Source organism: Drosophila tropicalis, unplaced genomic scaffold, assembly GCF_018151085.1.
Source record: "Drosophila tropicalis isolate 14030-0801.00 unplaced genomic scaffold, ASM1815108v1 contig_859, whole genome shotgun sequence".
NCBI classification, from domain to species: domain Eukaryota; kingdom Metazoa; phylum Arthropoda; class Insecta; order Diptera; family Drosophilidae; genus Drosophila; species Drosophila tropicalis.
The window spans coordinates 3,070,472-3,093,656 of NW_027173353.1; the positions used below are offsets into that span (position 1 = coordinate 3,070,472).

Sequence of the window (23,185 nt, forward strand, 5' to 3'; positions counted from 1 at the left end):
AGCCTCTAAAACTTTGCCCGTGAACTTGTTTATGCAAATTAGCCGGCATTTGTCGTTTCTTGAATTGCTTTCTGAGCATTGAGTGAGTGAATGAAATGACATAAGATACACACTCAAAAGTTTGAGTGAGAAATCGTTAACCCATGTTGAGCAAAAGACTTGAATATTTCCGTAAAACATAAAAATATATTGTATAACAATTATTTATTTTATTATCTCGTATTCTAATGAAACTTCATGGTCCCGGAAAACATCACAGGGTCGGGCAAAGGTCTGTGTAACTTCGTGTATCCAAACGTTGCCAACTGAAAATAAACAAATCCATTTAGGTTAATGCCAAAAGGGTTAACAATAGTCATATAAAAATCTGTTTAAAATAAGTTTTCTCAAACATGCAAAATATTCTTAAGTTTATTTGTTTAATGGATTCAATTTGTACCTTTTAACAGCATCTAAGAAACTTAAAAACAATGTCTTTAAAAAATATATATATATATATTTCAATCTTATTGTCCGAAAACTTCATCCAGAATAGTAAGTTAATAACTTTTATTTTTATATACCTTATCTCAACTGAGTTGTCCTGCTTCTTAATAAAAACAAGTTCAAAAATAAATATGTAAATAGCTTAAAACGTGACAAATTGAAAATTACATTAACCATTTAAATGTAATTTCACGGGTTTTGGATCTTTGTATTCTTGCAGAATGGGCATATTATTTTTGTGTAGAATCAGATAAAAAACGAAAAAATTAGATAAAAGTAAGGAAGAGATTTCAATATATTTCTGGCTTATAAAACTCCATTTCAAATTTACAGGGTATTTATCTTTCGGTGTGCCGAAAAGTTTTTAATGGACCAAACCATAATAATTTACAGCCGATGTTTTCTTTAGTTTTAAATTATTCCAAAATGAAAACGGTTTGCGGTGTTCTCTTTATAATTTGCTTCATTTTCCCTATTGAAGGACAACAAAATGATCATATACAGGACAGTCGACCTCATTATTCCAGATCAGTCAGCGCAATGATTAACTTACTGGATTTGAGCGATACTTTGGCAGCTAATCTCGATCTATTTAGAAAGACTTTGGCCAACAAAATCGCTGTTATAAAACTGTATAAACAGATATCTTACAAGATCTTCAAAGTGTGAGTGTAATTATTATTACCTTTTAGGGGAATCGAGAACATGAAAGCTAGACATAAGAAGGCAGCCCAGAATACGAGTGATTACCTGGAAAATTCTTTGAATAGTTTCTCTCTTTTGCGTCATATGCAATCTGATTGGCTGTATTGGCAGCTTTATATGGAAAACGCTACTTCGTGTAAGTATGAATGGGATACTGTTGACGTTGGCTTGACTTTTGCTGCTTTTACACATAGTTCAACTGAGTTATATGGACGAGGTTAAGTCATATTTGCCCCAATCAAACGACTTCATCGATGCAGCGGAAGGCTTAAGACGCCTTCAAAAGGTCTACCAGATGTCATCCGTAGATATGGCGAATGGACTTCTTGATGGTGTGCAGTACAAGTAAGTTTGATTTGATCAGGACATCAAATTGGGAACATTTACCAACACATTGACATATGTGTTCAGTTCCACTTTCACTCCTTTAGACTGCTTCGCCTTGGCCAAGTATAATTCTAACCACAGCTATTGGCAAGCCGCTGAACAGTGGTTGAGTGCCACAATCTCGAGATTCGGTCAACCAAACCAGCGACCAGAACTTAGCAAACTTCACGGTCTCCGCTTGGATGCGGTCTATGACGAATTGGCTAAAGTGCTCCTTAATCAAAGTAAGTTGTGTTTAATCTTTAACCGAAACTGACTAATACTCTCTTCATAGATAAGTATGCGGAGGCTTTGCAGGCCCAAAGAAAAGCTCTCGATTTGGCTCCCAGAGATGCTAATTTATTGCATAAATTTCACTTACTGCAAACGCATATCCTTACGTTTCCCTCTTTTCTTGACACTTCCATTGAGAATACGGATAATACATTTGTGAAAAATGTCCTTCCACTGTGTTGTAACGGCAGATGCCAAATATCAAGGGAGTTTCAACTCTATTGCCTTTATAATACGAAAGATTCATACTTTCTTCGCATTGCACCGGTCAAGATGGAGGTTTTATCTCTCAATCCGCATATAGTGCTTTACCATGATTTTATATTACCTAAAGAACAGAGATCTCTTAAAACGCAAAGTATCAAATATTTATCGGCAGCTGAAACTATTTATCCAGATACAGGAGAATGGCAGGCCGACTTCTCCCGCACTGCAAAGGCAATGTGGTTCGAAGATTCCCCGTCTGAGGTTATCAGTCGGATTAGTCGGCGGATTGAAGACATTACAAATTTGGACCCAGAGAAGGGAGAACTCTATCAGATTATTAACTATGGTGTAGGCGGTCTATATGAGACCCATTATGATTATCTATACGAGAATGAGGTGAGCTAACAGAAATTGGATTTGAGTTCTATTGAATTTGGTATTTCTCCCTCTTCATAGGAGCGACACAAAATAATCTCTGATCGAATGGCAACATTCGTTTTCTATGTGAGTAAGCTTTCTATATAAATCGACGACTGTGGAATAATTTGACCTTCTTAGCTTCAAGATGTGCCTCAGGGTGGAGCTACACTTTTCAAAAATATTAGCCTCAGTGTATTTCCAAAAGCAGGTGCTGCTCTGTTTTGGTATAACATAAATAATGCAGGGGACACAGAGTGGAATGTTGCACATACTGCTTGCCCGGTTATAGTCGGCTCCAAGTGGAGTAAGTATACTCAAAATATATTCAATATGCATAGTTAATATTTAATTTTTCTAGTAATAACCAAATGGATACATGATATGGGACAAGAGCTCAGAAAGCCATGCCTTACAATCTAAAAGACCTTTTTGGGTTCTTATTTCATTCCTTTTATATATAAGATGAATTCAGCCACTCAGAAGTATTTTGGAAATAAAATATGAAGCTTTTTTGGCCATACCAACTTAGTTTTATGAAAAAGATGTCCTTCTTTCACATCCTTAACGAAGAATCCAAATATAAACCTTATATTCCTAGATTCGTCATGTCTTATCGTAACTGAGCTGTCCTTCTTCCTAATGTGGAAAGGTGGAAATAAATTCATAGCTTAAAACGTGACAAATTGAAAATTACATTAAGAATTTCACAGGTGTTTGACTTTTGTTCTCTCAGAGCATATTAGTTTTTTGAAAACTCTGTGACAAAAGTAATGCAAAAATTACAATTAGCTTGTCTTATTACAGAAAGTTAGAAAGGGTATGTATGTTTCGGTTTGTCAAAAAGTTTTTTATAAAAAAACCATAATGATGTTAAATTTCAGTTTAAGGTTTCAAATTATACAGTAAATGAGTTTCTTAGTTTAATTTTGAAACAGAATGAAAGCGGTTTGTTGTGTTCTCTTAATAATTTGCCCCTTTTTTGCCCTTCAAGCAGAACCGAATGATGAAAACCAGATCAGTCGACCTCATTATTCTAGATCAGTCAGCGCAATGATTAACTTACTGGATTTGAGTGATAGTTTGGCTTTCAATCTCGATCTATTCAAGCTGAACTTGGCTAATAAAATCGCTGTTATAAAAATGTATAAACAATTATTTAACAAGATCTTTGAAGTGTGAGTGTAATTATTATTATATTATACCTTATTTTTAGGGGAATCGAGAATATGAAAGCTAGACATAAGAAGGCAGCACAGAATACGAGTGACTACCTGGAAAATTCTTTGAATAGTTTCTCTCTTTTGCGTCATATGCAATCTGATTGGCTGTATTGGCAGCTTTATATGGAAAACGCTACTTCGTGTAAGTATGAATGGGATACTGTTGACGTTGGCTTGACTTTTGCTGCACTTACACATAGTTCAACTGAGTTATATGGAAGAAGTGAAGTCATATTTGCCCCAATCAAACGACTTCATCGATGCAGCGGAAGGCTTAAGACGCCTTCAAAAGGTCTACCAGATGTCATCCGTAGATATGGCGAATGGACTTCTTGATGGTGTGCAGTACAAGTAAGTTTGATTTTCTCAACAGGACAGCAAATTGGAAATATTTACCAATACCTTGACATATGTGTTCAGTTCCACTTTCACTCCTTTAGACTGTTTCGCTTTGGCCAAATATAATTCCGGCAATAGCTTTTGGCACACCGCTGAACAGTGGTTGAAAGCCACAATCTCGAGATTTGGTCAACCAAACCAGCGACCAGAACTTCACAAACTTCACGGTCTCCGATTGGATGCGGTCTATGATGAATTGGCTAGGGTGCTTCTTAATCAAAGTAAGTCGACTTTAATCTTTAACCGAAACTGACTAATACTCTCTTCATAGATAAGTATGCGGAGGCTTTGCAGGCCCAAAGAAAAGCTCTCGATTTGGCTCCTAGAGATGCTAATTTATTGCAAAAATTTCACTTACTGCAAACGCATATCCTTACGTTTCCTTCATTTCTTGACACTTCCATTGAGAATATGGTTAACGCATTTGATGCTGACTTCCTTCCGTTTTGTTGTAACGGCAAATGCCCAATATCAAGGGAGTTTCAACTCTATTGCTTCTATAATACGAAAGATTCCTACTTTCTTCGCATTGCCCCAGTCAAGATGGAGGTTTTATCTCTCAATCCGCATATAGTGCTTTACCATGATCTTATTTTACCTAGCGAGCAAGAATTTCTTAAGGCAGAAAGTATTGAAAGCTTATCAGTAGCGGAAACCATCGATACAGACACAGGTGAATGGTACACCGATTCGTCCCGTACTGCAAAAGCGATGTGGTATTATGATACCTCGTCAGTTGTAATCCGTCGGATTAATCAGCGGATTGAAGACATTACAAATTTGGATCCAGAGAGGGGAGAACTCTATCAGATCATTAACTATGGCGTAGGCGGTCTATTTCAGACACATTATGATTATCTCTACGAGAATGAGGTGAGCTAACAGAAATTGGATTTGAGTTCGGATAATTTTTTGGAATTTTTCTCCATAGGATCGACACAAAAAAATCCCTGATCGAATGGCAACATTCGTTTTCTATGTGAGTAAACTTTCTATATCTGATATCGACAGTTGTGGATTAATATTATCTTCTTAGCTTCAAGAAGTGCCTCAGGGTGGAGCTACACTTTTCAATAATATTAGCCTCAGTGTATTTCCAAAAGCAGGTGCTGGTCTGTTTTGGTATAACATAAATAATGCAGGCGACACAGAGTGGAATGTTGCACACACTGGTTGTCCGGTTATGGTCGGCTCAAAGTGGAGTAAGTATGCTCAAGATAATTTGAAATGCGTGCTAAATTTGATGAAATTTTCCTAGTAATGACCAAATGGATACATGATATGGGACAAGAGCTTAGAAAGCCCTGCCTTACAATCTAAATAATCTTTTTGGGTTCTTATTTCATTCCTTTTATATATAAGATGAATTCAGCCACTCAGAAGTATTTTGGAAATAAAATATTAAGCTTTTTTGGCCATACCGACTTAGTTTTATGAAAAACATGTCCTTTTTTCACATCCTTAACGAAGAATCCAAATATATACCTTATATTCCTTTATTGGTCATGTCTTATCGTAACTTAGCTGACCTTCTTCTTAATGTGGAAAGGTGGAAATAAATACATACCTTAAAACGTGACAAATTGTAAATTACATTAACAATTTAAATGCGTTTTCACAGGTGTTTGACTTTTGTTCTCTCAGTGATAGAGCATATTAGTTTTTTGAAAACTCTGTGACAAAAGTGTCAATGTTCAGTACTTCATTTACAGCATTACAGAAAGTTAGAAAGGGTATGTATATTTCGGTTTGTCAAAAAGTTTTTTATGAAAAAAAAAACATAATAATGCTAAATTTCAAGTGAATTTTTCAAATTATACAGTAAATAAGTTCCTTAGTTTAATTTTGAAACAGAATGAGAGCGGTTTGTTGTGTTCTCTTAATAATTTGCCTCAATTTTGCCCTTCAAGCAGAACCGAATGATGAAAACCAGATCAGTCGACCTTATTATTCTAGATCAATCAGCGCAATGATTAACTTACTGGATTTGAGCGATACTTTGGCAGCTAATCTCGATCTATTTAGAAAGACTTTGGCCAACAAAATCGCTGTTATAAAACTGTATAAACAGATATCTTACAAGATCTTCAAAGTGTGAGTGTAATTATTATTACCTTTTAGGGGAATCGAGAACATGAAAGCTAGACATAAGAAGGCAGCCCAGAATACGAGTGATTACCTGGAAAATTCTTTGAATAGTTTCTCTCTTTTGCGTCATATGCAATCTGATTGGCTGTATTGGCAGCTTTATATGGAAAACGCTACTTCGTGTAAGTATGAATGGGATACTGTTGACGTTGGCTTGACTTTTGCTGCTTTTACACATAGTTCAACTGAGTTATATGGACGAGGTTAAGTCATATTTGCCCCAATCAAACGACTTCATCGATGCAGCGGAAGGCTTAAGACGCCTCCAGAAAGTCTACCAGATGTCATCCTTAGATATGGCGAATGGAGTTCTTGATGGTGTGCAGTACAAGTAAGTTTGATTTGATCAGGACATCAAATTGGGAACATTTACCAACACATTGACATATGTGTTCAGTTCCACTTTCACTCCTTTAGACTGCTTTGCCTTGGCCAAGTATAATTCTAACCACAGCTATTGGCAAGCCGCTGAACAGTGGTTGAGTGCCACAATCTCGAGATTCGGTCAACCAAACCAGCGACCAGAACTTAGCAAACTTCACGGTCTCCGCTTGGATGCGGTCTATGATGAATTGGTTAGAGTGCTTCTTAATCAAAGTAAGTTGTTCTAAATTTTTAACTGAAACTGACTAATACTCTCTTTATAGATAAGTATGCGGAGGCTTTGCAGGCCCAAAGAAAAGCTCTCGATTTGGCTCCCAGAGATGCTAATTTATTGCATAAATTTCACTTACTGCAAACGCATATCCTTACGTTTCCCTCTTTTCTTGATACTTCCATTGAGAATATGGTTAATGCAGTTGATGCTGACTTCCTTCCGTTTTGTTGTAACGGCAAATGCCCAATATCAAGGGAGTTTCAACTCTATTGCCTCTATAATACGAAAGATTCATACTTTCTTCGCATTGCACCAGTCAAGATGGAGGTTTTATCCCTCAATCCGCATATAGTTCTTTACCATGATTTTATTTTACCTAGCGAGCAAGAATTTCTTAAGGCAGAAAGTATTGAAAGCTTATCAGTAGCGGAAACCATCGATTCAGACACAGGTGAATGGTACGCCGACTCGTTCCGTACTGCAAAAGTGATGTCGTTTTATAAAACCTCGTCAGTTGTAATCCGTCGGATTAATCAGCGGATTGAAGACATTACAAATTTGGATCCAGAGAGGGGAGAACTCTATCAGATCATTAACTATGGCGTAGGCGGTCTATTTCAGACACATTATGATTATGTATACGAGAATGAGGTGAGCTAATAGAATTTTGATTTGAGTTCGGTTGAATTCGGTATTTCTCCCTCTTCATAGGATCGACACACAAAAATCCCTGATCGAAAGGCAACATTCGTTTTCTATGTAAGTAAACTTTCTATATAAATCGACAATTGAATAATATTACCTTCTTAGCTTCAAGATGTGCCTCAGGGTGGAGCTACACTTTTCAATAATATTAGTCTCAGTGTATTTCCAAAAGCAGGTGCTGGTCTGTTTTGGTATAACATAAATAATGCAGGGAATACAGAGTGGAATGTTGCACACACTGGTTGTCCGGTTATGGTCGGCTCCAAGTGGAGTAAGTATGCTCAAGATAATTTGAAATGCGTGCTAAATTTGATGAAATTTTCCTAGTAATGACCAAATGGATACAGGACAAGGGACAAGAGTTTAGAAAGTCATGTGTTGCCAAATAAATGAACTTGTTGGCGTCTTATTTCTTTCGTTTGAAATTTGGAAAAGAAAATTTGCATGAACATAACTTTGGCCGTACCAAGTTCTATGTGAGAAATAATTTTGTAAACAAAATAATAACAAGAACATTCAATTTATATCCCAATGAGAAGAATTATAAGTAAAAACTTATGAATTTGTAACTATATCTGAGCAAGTAATTGACTTTGCTCAATAGAAACTGTTTTGTCATTTTATCTTGGGCAAAATGAAACCTCTTTCCTAGTAATTATTTCACAATTAAGTTAAAGAAAATGTTTTTCACATGAAATACTTACTCCACTTACTACCCTTCAGGACTGGACAGCCAGCATGCTTGGTGCGATAGTCCATGTCCGAAGAGCGATGCAAATTGTACCAAAACAATACGTTGCCTAGCTGCGGTCGAACGGCAAAGTTGAGAAATGGAAAGGCTGTGGCTCCTCCTTGCTCCACTTCGGAAAGCTAGTTAATGGAGAAAATCAACATCACCGGCCGAAAAGAATGATTAACTTCAAGAATGGACTTACATAATATATGGCGGTGGCAATCCGATTACCCTCCTCGACAGGATAATGGTCAGGATTACGGAAAAAGTCCCAATGCGGTTCGTAGTGGCCACCAACGCCATAATTGGCCACCTGTAATTGCTCACAGTAGGTCATATCCAAGCCGGTGGTGTCGCTCAGGTCACGCAACATTTTGCCCATGGTGGGATGCGTTTCGTAGGCCAACCAGGCGTTCTTGCTGACGCGAAACGATGACTTTTTCTTTTGGCCACCGGGCAGAGGATTTACAGTCGAACGCCTCATATGAGGGACAGCCATTTTCCGAATTTGTGCGATTTTATTCGGACTTAGCATGTCATGGTAGGTAACCACAAATGGATCCAGGCTGTGCTCCTCCATTTTGAGTGGAGCCAATTGCCGATATGGATGATTTCCCCCTGAGTAACGACAACGCAGGGGTCGCTGCTGTGCCGGGGGAGGGTCCAACCTCTCCCCGACACACTTTCTCATAGTGGGCAAACTCCTGCGTGAGCTAAGAACTAAATTTAGTTATAAATTGTGGGAGACACCCTGAAATTCAAACTTACACTATATGAATCCGAATGCTTTGGCAGCAAGGCATCCCCCTGTGGCTCCTCCTCAGTCACTGTGGCCCCCTTGTCACCCAAATGCCAATTCCGTATGCGACGCGGATCGAACTCCAGCACACGCTGACTCAACTCGTATGCCGTGTCAAAGTCGCCTGAAGAACAAACATGAAACAAACAGAAAAGAGAGAAAAACCGAGAGCGATGGCTTAGTGAATTTGTTTGCATGAAGTTTGGCCAATACTTTGCTCACCCATTTGGAACAAACTCTTTGCCACGAGCTCCATGCTGTTAAGCGTTTCCATCTGAGGCAGGGGCTTGGGCTTATTTTGTCGTCGCAAACGCTCCATGGACTCGCGTATCCACACTTTGGTGTTGTTGTAGTCCTCCATTTCAAAGAGTTGTTGACCCAGCACAAAGCAGTCCTGCCAGCTCATGTCGGTGCTAAAAATGAATATGATTAGTAACCATTTTTTTTATTTTACTTTCTCTCTTTTCAACGAACGAAATGTTTAAGGGGGAAAATATATATTTTAAGCCTGGCTGATTCTTGCTTACCCCTAGTTACCCATACTTACCCATACTTAATGCCATTCAGTATACCAGCGGCCACTTGTGCCACATCCAATTTATAGGTGCTTTGCAGGCGCACCAATGCCAAAGCTGCTCCCTCGACATCCTCCTGGCTGGGGAAACTTAAGCCATCATCATAACGTTGGCTAAGGTTAAAGGCTGTCACAACGAAATGGTGCAAATTTTATACATTATCATCCACACAGTTTGTTCGACATACCCAATTGATGGCTCATATCGACTATACGGCCCTCCACCTGCATCCAGTCGGTGTTGAGACGTTTCATCAATCGATAAACATTCACTGGATTGGTTAAATAGTTCTCTGTGTCCTTTAAAGCCAATTCCTGTTCAAACTCAATGGCCGATAATTCGCTGTTGAACAGGTTTTTTTTATCAAACTTTAATTACCAGTTTAGCCGATTTATGACTAGTCGCTTTTTATCTCTTGTCGTCATACACAGACAGACTTTAGCCTTAATTAATTCTAATTTATTTCTCTGACTCTACAAACATAAATATCTACACACATACCTACATACAAATATGTATATTTGGATCTATATGCATATAATAGTTGCAAAAAGATCTTCATGATAACGAAAGCGAAATGCGAAATATAAAAACCAGTGGAGAAACATGAAACTTTTAAAACAATAAGAACAACAATATGATATAAAAGTTGATCAGAAAAACTATCTCTACCCACTGAAGCGAAAAGGTGTTTATCACCAATAACTATTCCACATAAACAGAAACCAGTCCCATCAAATGTTTCCCAATTGATTCTGGCGTGAACCGCGAAAGATAACAAAAATCGAAAATAAAACTTTAATGTCTCGGTAATATTATTGACACTTAAAACAAAATGCATATAATCGATGGCAAATGTAGTTTGCATCTCTCAAACATTTGCCCTTCGTGCATTCCGTCAAAGTTTTATCTAAATTCGCTATAATAAATCTTTGAATGACAAAATAATAGCTAATCAATTTAATCGTTTAAATGTGTTGATATAAAAGTAGTTTTTTGATTGATCAATTCTCAACTTAAATAGATGATATTTCAAAGAGTTCATACTTAATTCTTAAATCGGCCAATTTAATTGTGGGATTATATATTTTATGCTAATTGAGTAAATCAAAAGAAACGATATCTAGTTTTGGTTTAGACTGTCTCTAAATCGAGTTAAGATTATGAAAACAAGAAACTTTCTTTGAATTTACTCTTAAACTTTGCACTTTTAGGCCATAACCAGTTTAAAGGTTTGATGTGCACTGCTTTAAAGGTTCTTCTTTTTTTAGATATTGAATTAGTAATTAACTAATTGCATAATCCGGATATTAAAATGCTGTTCAAGTACTTACCTCTCCAGCTGTTGCAATTGCACTTTAGTTGATTGCAATTTAGCATTTAAGTCCCGCATTAAAATGTTTTCCGTTTGCAATAATTGCTCCAATCCTGTGATGGATGAAAAGTAATCCGAGGCATGGCAACCATTGCACAGACTGACAATGGTCAGGAAGAGTAAAACCTTTTGCATTTTAACGAGTTATTTATTTCTTTTCTGGCGTTTTCCTTCTCTACCCTCGGTGATATCAAAGAAGAATAAAAACTTATCCTCGATATAATGTTCGAGCTGGTCACCATTAGTGTGGTCTGTAGCCCGACGCTTCTCACAGCGAACTAATCGCTTTGACAACGTGCTAAGTCCGAACATCCCCATGGAGATGATCAGATCATAAAACCAGAGATGACAAGTCGTTTTTTGCTTTTCGGACACACGCGTTTCGAGAGTTTTGAAGCGGGTACTTTGATTATGGGCAGAAGCAAACTAGTTGCCATTTCGACTTCAGACGGACTATAGAGAAAATTCAGTTTATTGTCTAGTTTAATGAAGAGCATACGGGTTTCGGGCATCAATTGTTAGTGGTTTATAGCCTGCTTTGAACTGATTTACTGATGTTTATCATGAGCTCGTTTTGGGTTCTTCTGGTCTTCTCTGTTCTGATGTTTGGCTCCCTGCATCGCCAAAATGTGGTTGATGGCTTATTAATTCAGGCTAATTAGCCTGGCCTGTTGTCTTATACTTTTTATAATGCAGTTTTCAGTCAGCCTTTTTCGCTCAGTGTTGCAAAGTGCTAACAAATAATAACTGCTTTGACTGCTTCGTTTTTGTTTTTATTCTGATTCTTTTGGCTTATTAACATTTTGAATATGGATGAATCAAATACATACATATATTCCATGTAGATATCCACTTGAGTTTGGTTTTATTTATGCGATCCCGACTTTTCATTGACTTGGCTCACTGTTCACCATGTTGCTAGTTAAACCTGCCAATTTAGAGCAATGAATTTATAATTAAGTACCAAGTAAAATTCATTAAAGCCGCTATTGTTTGTTTTGATTCTCATTCGCATTTTGATTTAAGGTTTGTTATGTTCAACATTTGTTTTATGACCACCTGGAAATGTTTGGTCTCACCACTAGAAAACATATAAAAAATCCTCCTCAGGCCCCTCCCCAACCATTCACCGTTCAACCACAAACGCGTTGAAAAGGCCAGCGAAAAAATAAAATTGACATCTCTGTGTTAATGACTATCGGCTCGGTGCAGAAATGTTAACGAAAAAATATCAAAGAAGTTAAATTCGGCTATGCCGAAGTTTATATACCCTTGCAGTCCTTGACAATAATAATTTCACATGTTCAAAATTTGTTTTCTGCAACTCAATTCATTAATATACAAACAAAACAATTTTACTCTTCATACTATGTACAATTTGTTCTTCTTCTTCCCTCATTCCCTAAGCAAAGCAACGCACGCATACACATACAGTTTATGTAGCGTTGCGTCTGTGTGTGTATGCATGTGCTCTGTTGATTTGATGATGACGTAGTAGGCAGCAAGCAGAGCTGCCGGCAGCGATTGAACCGATTTATATAGACTGTAACTTGTGTTCTATTTATCCGATCAGGGTCAAATTTTGGGATCTGAGATTTTATATCAAATTCTATTATATTGGTAAATTTCATGGGGATACTCCAATTTTTGCAAAAATTTTTGTTCCAGAGCTATATGATATAGTAGTCCGATCCCAAAGATTTTCATACTTTATCTCACCCGGGTAAAAAAAAAGCTCCCAAAAAAAATTTCATCCCGATAGCTCTTAAGATGGCTGAGTAAAACGCGTACGCACCGACGGACAGACGGACAGACGGACAGACGGACAGACGGACATGGCTATATCGACTTAGCTTCTCATGCTGATCAAGAATATATATACTTTATGGGGTCGGAAACGTCTCCTTCTGTGCGTTACAAACATCTGACCAATTTTATAATACCCTCTGCAAGGGTATAAAAAGACAAAAATTGTTTGCCCGACCATATTTACCCACCACAGATGCTTTTAATTGAAGACCAACCACTCCCCAGTTGTGGCAAACAATGAAGAAAAAAAATCGAACTAAAGGCAAATAAAATTTAATAAAATGTGGCAATGCAATCAACTGAAAACGTTGACTATTTTATTTACAATTTGAAAGTGACGCTGACATCTTTCTATCATGGGAAAATGATTCACATAACGATTTACTTTAATTTATCTCTATCCAGGCAGCTGTAAATATAGTAAAATATATATGTAAATAAGTGTGTTAATAGATTAACATTAATTTTGAGTTAAGAATTGTTTTGAAACTGTTTTCAGTACTCTTAAATCTCAATCTTAAACAATAGCTAATAAATAACCACTTTTTGCTAGATTTAGAGCCATCAAAGTTTTCCACACTGAATATTCTAGGGACTTAATTAGAGTTAACTGATTGTGAGCCTAAATCGTTGTATTAAATTATCACCAGTTTTTGCACTTTCGTTTACTCACACAATTGCTCGCCGAGCACAACGGGGCAGACAGCATGACGACTACGATAATCCGACGCGGAGTCCATTGAAAACTCGTTTCCATTGCACGTTCGCCAATAAAGCAGCGATCCATGTGGAACATTAATGCCGAGCTGTAGCTGGGGAAAGACCATAGCCCCACCCATTTGGGCCGGCTGTAGCTGTGGGGCCCAGAACGAGAATACCCAATTAGTGACATATTACTCAGTTAATTAGCATGGGCTATAGCATCATACGCACATTGAGCATCACACGTGCCGTCGAATGTGTGGAGCCTGTTGAAGATGGGCTCAGAGGTCTCACGGTCTCCATCACGTTGTGGTGACTATGGCGACGAGGCCGCCAGCGCATATTAACTGCGGCATCCTGACCAAGTTGTGGGTGAAGACTACGGCTCAGTTTCCTTTGTGCCAACATGGAGAACTGAAGTGACTTAAAAGCAGATTCATCTGAATTATTGTCCATTTCATCTTCGTCAATTAGCTCGATGAGCTGTTGAGTTTGCTTAATGGTCAGAACATCATGATGCAATGCTATATAGGGATCTGCTCTGAGAATCTCTAAGCGTAGAGGTGACAGAAAATATTGAGGTTTGCTCCTATCCAGTCGACAGTGACTCGATGTCACTCCTACGGTGGTGGGATGTATGACTTCCCGGCAAAGTTCCGCGATGAGTTGCTGCTCTGAAAACGTTTCTCTCTAAAATTATAAAACAATTCATTATTCTCCTTTTTCGTACCCTTCTAACAGATGTTTAAGTAGCAATGTTTTAATTTATACTTTCAAAAGTTGCTCATCTTACTTACTTTCGCGTTTCCATTTCGCTGCTTGCCTTGAGGCAGCTTCGACATAGCCCGCTCTATTTTTGTTTTGGCCTTTTGCACACTGCGACTGGTGGGAAGGAGCAAAAGCAACTCCTCCGCCATTGCCAATGCACGGGGAAATTTTCCTGTTCAGGTTGAGAATATTTTACGCAGAAATAGGTGAAATTGTTTCCACTGCATTGGAGATGAAACACAAACCCGCACGGTATTCCAGGTTCAGAGAGGCTTCTAAAATTTGAATTTTGCCTCGTCCCTGCTCGCCATTCAAGTGGTTGTAGGTGGTGTTGGGGGTGGTGGTGGCGTTGTTAAAGGAAGTTATCTTCTCCATTGCCGTCTCCAGCCAGTATTTGGCCACTGCATAGTTGGCATTATCCTGTTGGCCGGACTTGATTGCCATTTCAAGGCAATCGCTCCAGGACATGGCTGAGCTGTAAAAGAATATGCAACGTATTTTCTGATTGTTTTTTGTTTACTCATGCAAATTATTATCCTTGAGCAAGTTACCCAAACTTTTGGCCATTCACCAAGCCCACAGAGAGAGCGGCGGGTTGAAGGTCATACACCGACTGAAGATGTAGAAGATTGCCCAAGGCATCTTCATAGTCACTTTCGGTTGGCAGCTCTAGCTCCTCTGCATGGTATTTATCACTCCAGGTGATGTTGCCCATATCATTTGCTTGTTCTTCCAATCTGGGCCATAAACTCTCGAAACGCTTGAGTACGGTTAGGACATTAAGGGGATTGCCCATATGCTCTTCCACCTGCTCGCCCACCTGTCCGTGTATCTCCTCTATAACGGCAACATCTCTCTTTAAGTCAACGAGCTGTTGGTCCAGTCTATCTATATAATTGCGTAACTCATCAATGAGGAAATTTTCAGTGGCCAGCAAAGACTCTAAATGCTCTAAGCTGTGGATGGCTTTAATGGCTGTAGGCCAAAACAGCATCAACTGAAGAAAACATAGCCAAGACCGAGCTCTTGGCATTTGCATAATGAGTTGGCTTTGTTGTTCTCCTCTACGTTGCTTTGCTAGGGTCAATGGCTGTTCGTTTCGTTCTTTTGAGTTGTTTCTCCGACTGTTCGTTTTGAATGCTGTAGCTAAACTAAACTTAGGCCTAGAAGCGAAAGGTTCAACAAGTTATAGGTGTCATCATCATCTTCAGAAAGCAGTACAACAACTTTTTAAAGGCATTTCTTTTTGAGTTAGATAAATTCTAATACAAAGCTTTTATCTTTGCTTAAAGAGATGCAGAAAAACAGATGTTCAACCTTTTAACATAAAAACTTTAATTCCATGGTTGTAAAAAAGAAAACTTTAATGGCTTGAGTTTTATTTATATACTACATCAATTGGCTTGAAAGAAATCGACTTTTTACTGTCATTCATAAGGCCACAAGGTCGCCTGAATTCCTGGGCACCCTCATGAAACCATTCATTGCAAACTGTCAAAGAGCGAGAAAAAGAGAGACAGAGATGAAGATGGAGCAAGTTAGCCATATCAAACAATTGGCAAACAAAAACTTACCCCACTTTGAACCCATGAGAACTGGACAGCCAGCATGCTTAGTGCGAAAATCTGGGTCCAGAGAACGATGGAGATTATACCAAACTAGCAGGCTACCCTTGACGGGTGGCACTGCCAATTTCAGATACGGAAATGCGGTTGCTCCGCCTAGTGGCACCTCATTTAGCTGAAAGAAAATGATATTACCTTCCATTCGCCCATCCATGCGGTCAACTTACGTAGAGAAGAGCTGTCAGTAAACGATTACCCTTCCAGCCAAATGTCGTTTCCTTTTCCTACAATTATGACAAAAATGGAGAATAACCTTTATCAAGCGGTCAAGAGTAATAACTACCTTCACAAAGTCGTAATGGGGCTCATAGTGTCCACCTATGCCATAGTTAACCAACTGCAGAGGCTCTGCGCTTTCCATGCCGAGTCCTGTATTATCCTCCAAACGCAATTTAAGGTTCTTTAACCAAGGTTGTTGCTCGTACCACAACCAGGTGTTCTGACTGGTGCGAATTTCAGAAACAGTGGTATTGCCCAAACTTCCCACTGTCGAACGTTTGACTTGGCCCATGCCATGCTCAATGAGATCATCCGTTTCATCATCGGACATTACATTGTGGAAATAGGCTACATAGGGATCTAAATTAAGTTGTTCTATTTGGAAAGGACCCAGACGATAGAAGGCTACACCCCGATCACTGTAAAAGCAACGTAATTTCCGTTGCTGACGCGGACTTTGCCTCAATTCACCTCGACAGACGCGCTGATAGAGATCTTCACTTTTGGTTGACTAGAGAAATAAAGTTGTTAGTTGTTGACTGTATCTAAGCAGTTGCAAATTACTTTAATACCTCATCAACTTTTGCTGCCGCCACATTAAGCCGAGGATCTCGTTGCCATGCTAATTGCGTCTCATATATGGGTTTGTCCTTCAGAGCCATTTGGTGATTTGGATCTTTCTCCAGAATTTCGGCATTTAGCCTGTGGGCCAATTTGTTATTACCCATCTGATTCAGTGTTGGAGCCAATTGTTCGAGAATGCTGAGTTCGCTTACAAAGGGAAATGCTGAAGCTTCCCTAATTGACTTCGCTTTGGCCTCCAAGAGCCAATCCACAGCATAGGAATGTTGTTGGAGCTCATTAAGATAACAGCCAATGGCATAGCAATCACTAGCACTGAGAGTAACATTCAATTCATTCTTGTCGCCTGGCGTTAAAATTCCATTAGCCAGCTGAGATGTGGGCAACTTGTAGGTCTCCTGTAGGCGCCACAATCCTCGAGTAGCCCCCAACAAGTCGTCTTTTGTTGGGTTCTTAAAGTCGGCAGACTCCAGCCGCTTAGCTAGATTTTCTTTGTAGGCCACGAAGTCACCTAGATCGAAAACTGGCTCAAATACATTGTATCTCCAGTCGTGGACTAAGCGTTTAATTGTTATAAATGCGTTAATTGGATTTCCAAAATAATCCTCCAAATATTCAAGATCATCTGGTACTTTTTCTATATTTTCAAGAAATCTAAAGAGAAAATTTAGGTCAACTGGATTCGTTAAAAGAATATATAGTTTTATTTTACCTTTTGATATTTTCTTGCTGCTTTTCTGCTTTTTGCAGATATAATTCGATTTGTTGTACCAACAGGACTTCTACATCAACCAAGGCCTCCAGTTCACTGGTGGCCGAGTAATAATCACCCCTGACACTGGCCAGACAAAGGCTTACCCAAAATATGACGAAACCCGGCATGGAGATGGCTACTGACATTCACACTACACCTTCTCTAGTTGGTAACTGAAAGATAGGTACTCCAAGTGACAACCTGGAATAATGTGGAAGTAAAATTCGGAGCAGAACCCAAAACAGATACAGAAGGAGCACGCGAGACAAACATTGACACAGCTGGACCAATTTTTGAGTAAATGAAGTGAAGCAAAGACTCTAGACTTACTTTGGCTGTGCTGAAGTTGAAATACTCTTTAATCTTTAATTCTCAACTTCTATACCTTTTAAATTGAAAAAGATAAAAGAGGATATCGAGGTATGTAAATAAGGCTGATTCTTTCTAGTCAACCTAATCCTTAGCGTCCAACCAATCTTTATGCTTTCAACTTATACAATGAGTACTATGAAAAATAGTAGAGTATAGAAATGATAGCAATGTATTTGGCAAGTTGTCCGTGTGCTTGCCCCCTGAACGTGTGCGGGTGAATACATGCTCTAAATTCCGAGACAGGAATGAAAAGGGAATGTCTATTGATTGCGGTTTGATTGACGATTCGTTTGACAAACATATTTCAAATAGCACTTGTGCGTAACATTGTTAAATTGATGGCATTGATGGCAGCTAGATGCAAATACATATAATGGCAATATTAATCACGCATTGTTCGAAAAGAACAAAATTTATGCAAATTTCACATTCGATATATATTCTCAAAGATTTCACATTTTTTTTCATTGTAATTTGAAGCGTAGCTATTTTGTCCCATTAGAGAATCGACATCATTTAACGTATCGAATTTGCCATCACATTCATAACGTTAACTTTGATTTCACGGTTGGATTTGTTTTGCCTCTCAGAAATAGTATATTAACTTTGCTAAGAACAATAGCAAGCACTTATTTAAAAAAGAAATTAAATTTTAAGTAAATTCTCACTTTAGTTTTAATTTAATACAAAATGAAAGCGGTTTGTTGTTTTCCCTTAATAGTTTTCCTTATTTTTGCTTTTCAAGCCCTAGCAAATAAGGAAAAGGAAGACAATCGACCTTATTATTCTAGATCAATCAGCTCAATGATTAACTTACTGAACTTGAGTGATAGTTTGGCAGCTAATCTCGATCTATTTAGGCAGACTTTGGCCAATAAAATCGCTGTTATAAAACTGTATAAACAGATATCTTACAAGATCTTCAAAGTGTGAGTGTAATTATTATTACCTTTTAGGGGAATCGAGAACACGAAAGCTAGACATAAGAAGGCAGCACAGAATACGAGTGACTACTTGGAAAATTCTTTGAATAGTTTCTCTCTTTTGCGTCATATGCAATCTGATTGGCTGTATTGGCAGCTTTATATGGAAAACGCTACTTCGTGTAAGTATGAATGGGATACTGTTGACGTTGGCTTGACTTTTGCTGCACTTACACATAGTTCAACTGAGTTATATGGAAGAAGTGAAGTCATTTTTGCCACAATCAAACGACTTCATCGATGCAGCGGAAGGCTTAAGACGCCTCCAGAAAGTGTACCAGATGTCATCCGTAGATATGGCGAATGGACTTCTTGATGGCGTGCAGTACAAGTAAGTTTGCTTTGAACAGGACATCAAATTGGGAACATTTACCAACACATTGACATATGTGTTCAGTTCCACTTTCACCCCTTTAGACTGCTTCGCCTTGGCCAAGTATAACTCCAACCACAGCTATTGGCAAGCCGCTGAACAGTGGTTGAGTGCCACAATCTCGAGATTCGGTCAACCAAACCACCGACCAGAACTTCACAAACTTCACGGTCTCCGCTTGGATGCGGTCTATGACGAATTGGCTAGGGTGCTCCTTAATCAAAGTAAGTCGACTTTAATCTTTAATAGAAACTGCCTAATTCTCTCTTTATAGATAAGTATGCGGAGGCTTTGCAGGCCCAAAGAAAAGCTCTTGATTTGGCTCCCAGAGATGCAAATTTATTGCATAAATTTCACTCATTGCAAATGCATATCCTTACTTTTCCGTTCATTTCTAACACTTCCTTTGAGACTGAGAATCATGCTGCTGTTATTGATGCTCTTCCATTTTGTTGTAGTGGCAAGTGTGAAGTAGATAGGGAGTTTCAGCTCTTTTGTCTTTACAACACGAAAGATTCATACTTTCTTCGAATTGCACCAATCAAAATGGAGATTTTATCTCTCGATCCGTATATAGTGCTTTGCCATGATGTTCTCTTACCTAGCGAACAAGAATTCCTTAAAACACAAGCTAGTAAAAAATTAGAGGCAGCCAAAGCGGTTGATCAAGTCAAAAATGAAATAGTCTTGAACTTTATCCGTACTTCAAAGGCGACGTGGCTCGGGAAAAATTCGGATAACGTCACTCGTCGGATGAGTCTGTGGATTGAAGATGTATCGAATTTGGATTCCAATATTGGAGATCTCTATCAGGTTATGAATTATGGTGTAGGCGGACTTTTTGAAGCCCATTCGGATACTATGCGTAAAAATGAGGTGGGCTAATAAGAATTTTAGTTGAGTCTAAGTCTAAACTGTGCTATTTTTCATAGGATCGATGGAAAGGACTCTACGATCGAATCGCAACTTTTATTTTCTACGTAAGTTATTCTAGTTTATTTGAGTCAAATAATTTTAACCTTTTCGTTGTCCTTTTAGCTTCAAGATGTACCACAGGGTGGGGCTACCCTATTTAACAACTTAAATCTGACTGTTTTCCCAAAAGCAGGTGCTGCTTTATTCTGGTTTAATCAGGATAACTCAGGAGATATAGATTTGTATACTGTACACACTGGTTGTCCAGTTATAGTCGGCTCCAAGTGGAGTAAGTATGCCTAAATACATCTTTAGCTTATGTATATTGATTTACTTAACTTTTTCTAGTAATGACTAAATGGGTCTACGATCTGGGACAAGAGTTGAGAGTACCTTGCCTTCGAATATGATTTTTTTTGTGTCAAAAATACTTAAATGGCAATGATCCTAAGAAAGTTTGATTCAATTTTCTGAGTTGGACACCAATGGAATCTGTAAAAATTTTAGCTAAAACGAGAACTTGAGAAGGGTTTATCTAAATCAAAAGAAGCAAAATACATACAATACAATTGGTTTGGCTCCCCTTTCTCTATCAATCCGAATACACCGAATCCGTAAAATTAAGAGTTAGGAAATATAAATAATCCCTAATAAGCAAATCGGTTTATAATTAAGTTATCTAAGAAAACCAGTTACTATGGTTGCCAATGAACCCCAAAGCTTTCTACCTTTACTTTGACCCGAGAGAACAGGTTTCTGCTTAGAACTTCTTGAGTGTTACGTAAAGGCCAGCTTTTTATTGTTATATCGAAGAGCAGATTCAGTTTGAAATTTGCCGCTATCGCGATCGGAGATCCATAAAAAATGTTGCTCGCCGGTTTGTGGCTTCTTCTACCTGTGACTCTGGTGCTCTTCTTCTTCATGGGCATAAGTGCCGAGTTTTATTCTTCCATACATGAGATGACACGGGTCTATAGGTATGAGGAGCAAATGCTGCTGCACATGCAAAAATTCATAGCCGACAATCAGAGTAAATTGGATTTTCTGAAAGCGTGAGTTGGCCCACGGGTGGGCAGTTACATTGGGTCTAATCAAATTTGTCACAACTGAAATTAACTTTGGACTGACAGGCGGCTGAGCGAATTCGAGAGTGAACGCAACGAGGCACAGCAATGGGGCGTGACTTACTTCGATAGTCCGTTGAATAAATATTTGCTAACCAAACGCTTGACATTGGACTGGGAGCGAGTGGAAAATCTGGTGGCTACCGCAACGGGGGGAAAGTGAGTCGATCCCATCGATTTAATTTTGAAATTGCATTACTCATGGAAAGTTTATTGCAGAACCACTGAACCGCCTGCGGAAACTGCGAGGTCGAAAGTGTATGCCAGATGAAAAGGAACTGGAAGGGGCCCTAGATGGTCTGCTGAGATTGCAGTACGTCTACAGATTGGAGGCAAGACACATAGCAGCCGGTGTGCTAGATGGGGTCGACCATGGGATACAATTAAATTCACAGCATTGCTTTGATATAGCTCGCTTAGCTTTGAGGGATAAGCATCCACGTTTGGCACATTCTTGGCTTTTGGAGGCACAGAAACGAATTGATCATCACAAAGATCAGAATCAGGAACTCAGAGCACAAATATTGGCCTTACTGGTTAAGGCCAAAGTAGAGTTAAATGATTTTAGAGGTGTTAATAGCACTTACCAGCAACTCTTAAGCATTCAACCAGCCAGTGCGGAGTATGAACAGAATTATAACGATTTTATTTTGAAGCATTTAGATGAGAAAGAGTCCCAAGTAACACTGGAAGAATATGCGGTAAGTGAGATTTACTTTCTAATACGAATTTATTGAGAATTCACTTTCTTTTAGCCCATTCCTAGTGATCCATCTGCCATGAGTGATTTCGATTTATATCGTTTCACCTGCAGTGGCCATATCAAGAAAACGGCTAGGCAAGAGCGACATCTGCGTTGCGGTTATTTGACAGAAACTCATCCCTTTCTCAATTTGGCACCTCTAAAAGTGGAGGAATTAAATCACAATCCTTTGCTGGTTCTCTACCATGATGTTATCTACCAAAGCGAAATTGATACAATTAGAAATTTAACCAAGAATGAAATTTCCAGAGCCACAGTCATTGGCGCAGCAGGATCTGAGGTGTCGAATGCGCGTACTAGTCAGTTCACCTTTATACCTCGAACCCGTCACAAGATTCTGCAAACCATAGATCAGAGGGTGGCGGATATGACCAATTTGAACATGGACTATGCAGAATTTCATCAGTTTGCCAACTACGGCATAGGTGGACACTATGCACAGCACAATGATTGGTTTAGTCAAGAAGCAGTAAGTTAAAATATGCCCAGTTCATGAACCTGACAAACCATTCACTCTTCACAGTTTGATAAAAAGCTGGTATCATCACCCGAAATGGGCAATCGTATTGCCACAGTTCTTTTCTATGTAAGTGGGTGTAATTCTGCCTTAAATATGTTCTCATATATAATCGCTACCCTCTCGACAGCTCTCGGATGTGGCTCAAGGCGGCGGCACAGCCTTTCCCCATCTGAAACAATTACTGCAGCCAAAGAAATATGCGGGTATATGTCTTAACCATCCCCTTGCCAAAGCCCCCAACCACCAAACATCTTGCAAATCCACTCCAATTTACATTTACACTGTCGTAATATATAATTTATGATGTTTCCTATGTACTTATTTCACAGCCGCCTTTTGGCATAATTTGCATGCCTCGGGCGCGGGAGATTTGCGCACCTTGCACGGCGCCTGCCCCATCATTGCCGGCTCCAAGTGGGGTAAGAATGAAACATCTCCATGCCAGCAAAACTCATTGTGCTTAACTTATGTTCTCCTCACATCTCACCACCAGTTCAAAATCGTTGGATACGTGAATTCATCCAAGCAGATCGGCGTCCCTGTGAGTTGTGGGATGATGGGCGAATCGCTCTCAGGGATATCTTGGCTAAAATGCAGTGAAAGTTGCTTAAATAATTGATTCATGTAAATAAAAGACAAGTTAATA

At 38.8% G+C, this 23,185-nt stretch overlaps 7 protein-coding genes and 1 long non-coding RNA gene across 8 annotated transcripts; 5 read left to right on the forward strand and 3 right to left on the reverse strand.

The window, feature by feature from the left end:
* Positions 1–204: 204 nt before the first annotated feature.
* PH4alphaNE1 (prolyl-4-hydroxylase-alpha NE1) lies at positions 205–11,165 on the reverse strand. The gene is given in 9 exon segments (XM_068296497.1): positions 205–305; positions 8,253–8,418; positions 8,484–8,939; positions 8,941–8,994; positions 9,050–9,204; positions 9,303–9,493; positions 9,628–9,781; positions 9,843–9,997; positions 10,990–11,165. Coding segments are annotated over 9 exon segments (1,608 nt in total).
* Positions 977–2,168, forward strand: LOC137581968 (prolyl 4-hydroxylase subunit alpha-1-like). Its single transcript, XM_068296385.1, has 6 exons — positions 977–1,118; positions 1,179–1,327; positions 1,386–1,536; positions 1,603–1,802; positions 1,853–2,032; positions 2,125–2,168. Exons 1-6 carry the CDS (start codon positions 1,027–1,029, stop codon positions 2,166–2,168), a joined length of 816 nt encoding a protein of 271 aa, XP_068152486.1. The 5' UTR covers positions 977–1,026.
* Positions 2,223–3,006, forward strand: LOC137583111 (uncharacterized). Its single transcript, XR_011033360.1, has 4 exons — positions 2,223–2,454; positions 2,515–2,562; positions 2,617–2,782; positions 2,837–3,006. It is a non-coding gene; the product is annotated as an uncharacterized lncRNA (long non-coding RNA).
* LOC137581969 (uncharacterized) lies at positions 3,417–8,120 on the forward strand. The gene is made up of 15 exons (XM_068296386.1): positions 3,417–3,620; positions 3,692–3,840; positions 3,899–4,049; positions 4,119–4,318; positions 4,369–4,970; positions 5,029–5,076; positions 5,134–5,294; positions 5,952–6,158; positions 6,219–6,367; positions 6,426–6,576; positions 6,643–6,842; positions 6,893–7,494; positions 7,555–7,602; positions 7,654–7,819; positions 7,876–8,120. Exons 1-15 carry the CDS (start codon positions 3,529–3,531, stop codon positions 7,935–7,937), a joined length of 2,988 nt encoding a protein of 995 aa, XP_068152487.1. The 5' UTR covers positions 3,417–3,528; the 3' UTR covers positions 7,938–8,120.
* A 2,339-nt stretch (positions 11,166–13,504) lies between the features above and the next one.
* On the reverse strand, positions 13,505–15,303 carry LOC137582070 (prolyl 4-hydroxylase subunit alpha-3). Its single transcript, XM_068296499.1, has 5 exons — positions 14,861–15,303; positions 14,555–14,784; positions 14,339–14,481; positions 13,773–14,231; positions 13,505–13,693 (listed from the first exon to the last, which is right to left on the reverse strand). Exons 1-5 carry the CDS (start codon positions 15,301–15,303, stop codon positions 13,505–13,507), a joined length of 1,464 nt encoding a protein of 487 aa, XP_068152600.1.
* Positions 15,304–15,687: 384 nt separating this feature from the next.
* Positions 15,688–17,635, reverse strand: PH4alphaSG1 (prolyl-4-hydroxylase-alpha SG1). Its single transcript, XM_068296500.1, has 6 exons — positions 17,448–17,635; positions 16,726–17,389; positions 16,215–16,664; positions 16,102–16,158; positions 15,884–16,049; positions 15,688–15,800 (listed from the first exon to the last, which is right to left on the reverse strand). The coding sequence occupies exons 1-6, from the start codon at positions 17,633–17,635 to the stop codon at positions 15,688–15,690; spliced, it is 1,638 nt and encodes a 545-aa protein (XP_068152601.1).
* A 1,226-nt stretch (positions 17,636–18,861) lies between these two features.
* On the forward strand, positions 18,862–20,102 carry LOC137582072 (prolyl 4-hydroxylase subunit alpha-2-like). The gene is made up of 5 exons (XM_068296501.1): positions 18,862–18,966; positions 19,025–19,175; positions 19,242–19,441; positions 19,492–19,688; positions 19,929–20,102. Exons 1-5 carry the CDS (start codon positions 18,915–18,917, stop codon positions 20,100–20,102), a joined length of 774 nt encoding a protein of 257 aa, XP_068152602.1. The 5' UTR covers positions 18,862–18,914.
* An 894-nt stretch (positions 20,103–20,996) lies between these two features.
* Positions 20,997–23,174, forward strand: LOC137582073 (prolyl 4-hydroxylase subunit alpha-2). The gene is given in 8 exon segments (XM_068296502.1): positions 20,997–21,184; positions 21,263–21,419; positions 21,466–21,957; positions 22,012–22,488; positions 22,543–22,605; positions 22,667–22,742; positions 22,869–22,958; positions 23,033–23,174. Coding segments are annotated over 8 exon segments (1,650 nt in total). The 3' UTR covers positions 23,140–23,174.
* The last annotated feature ends 11 nt before the right edge of the window (positions 23,175–23,185 follow it).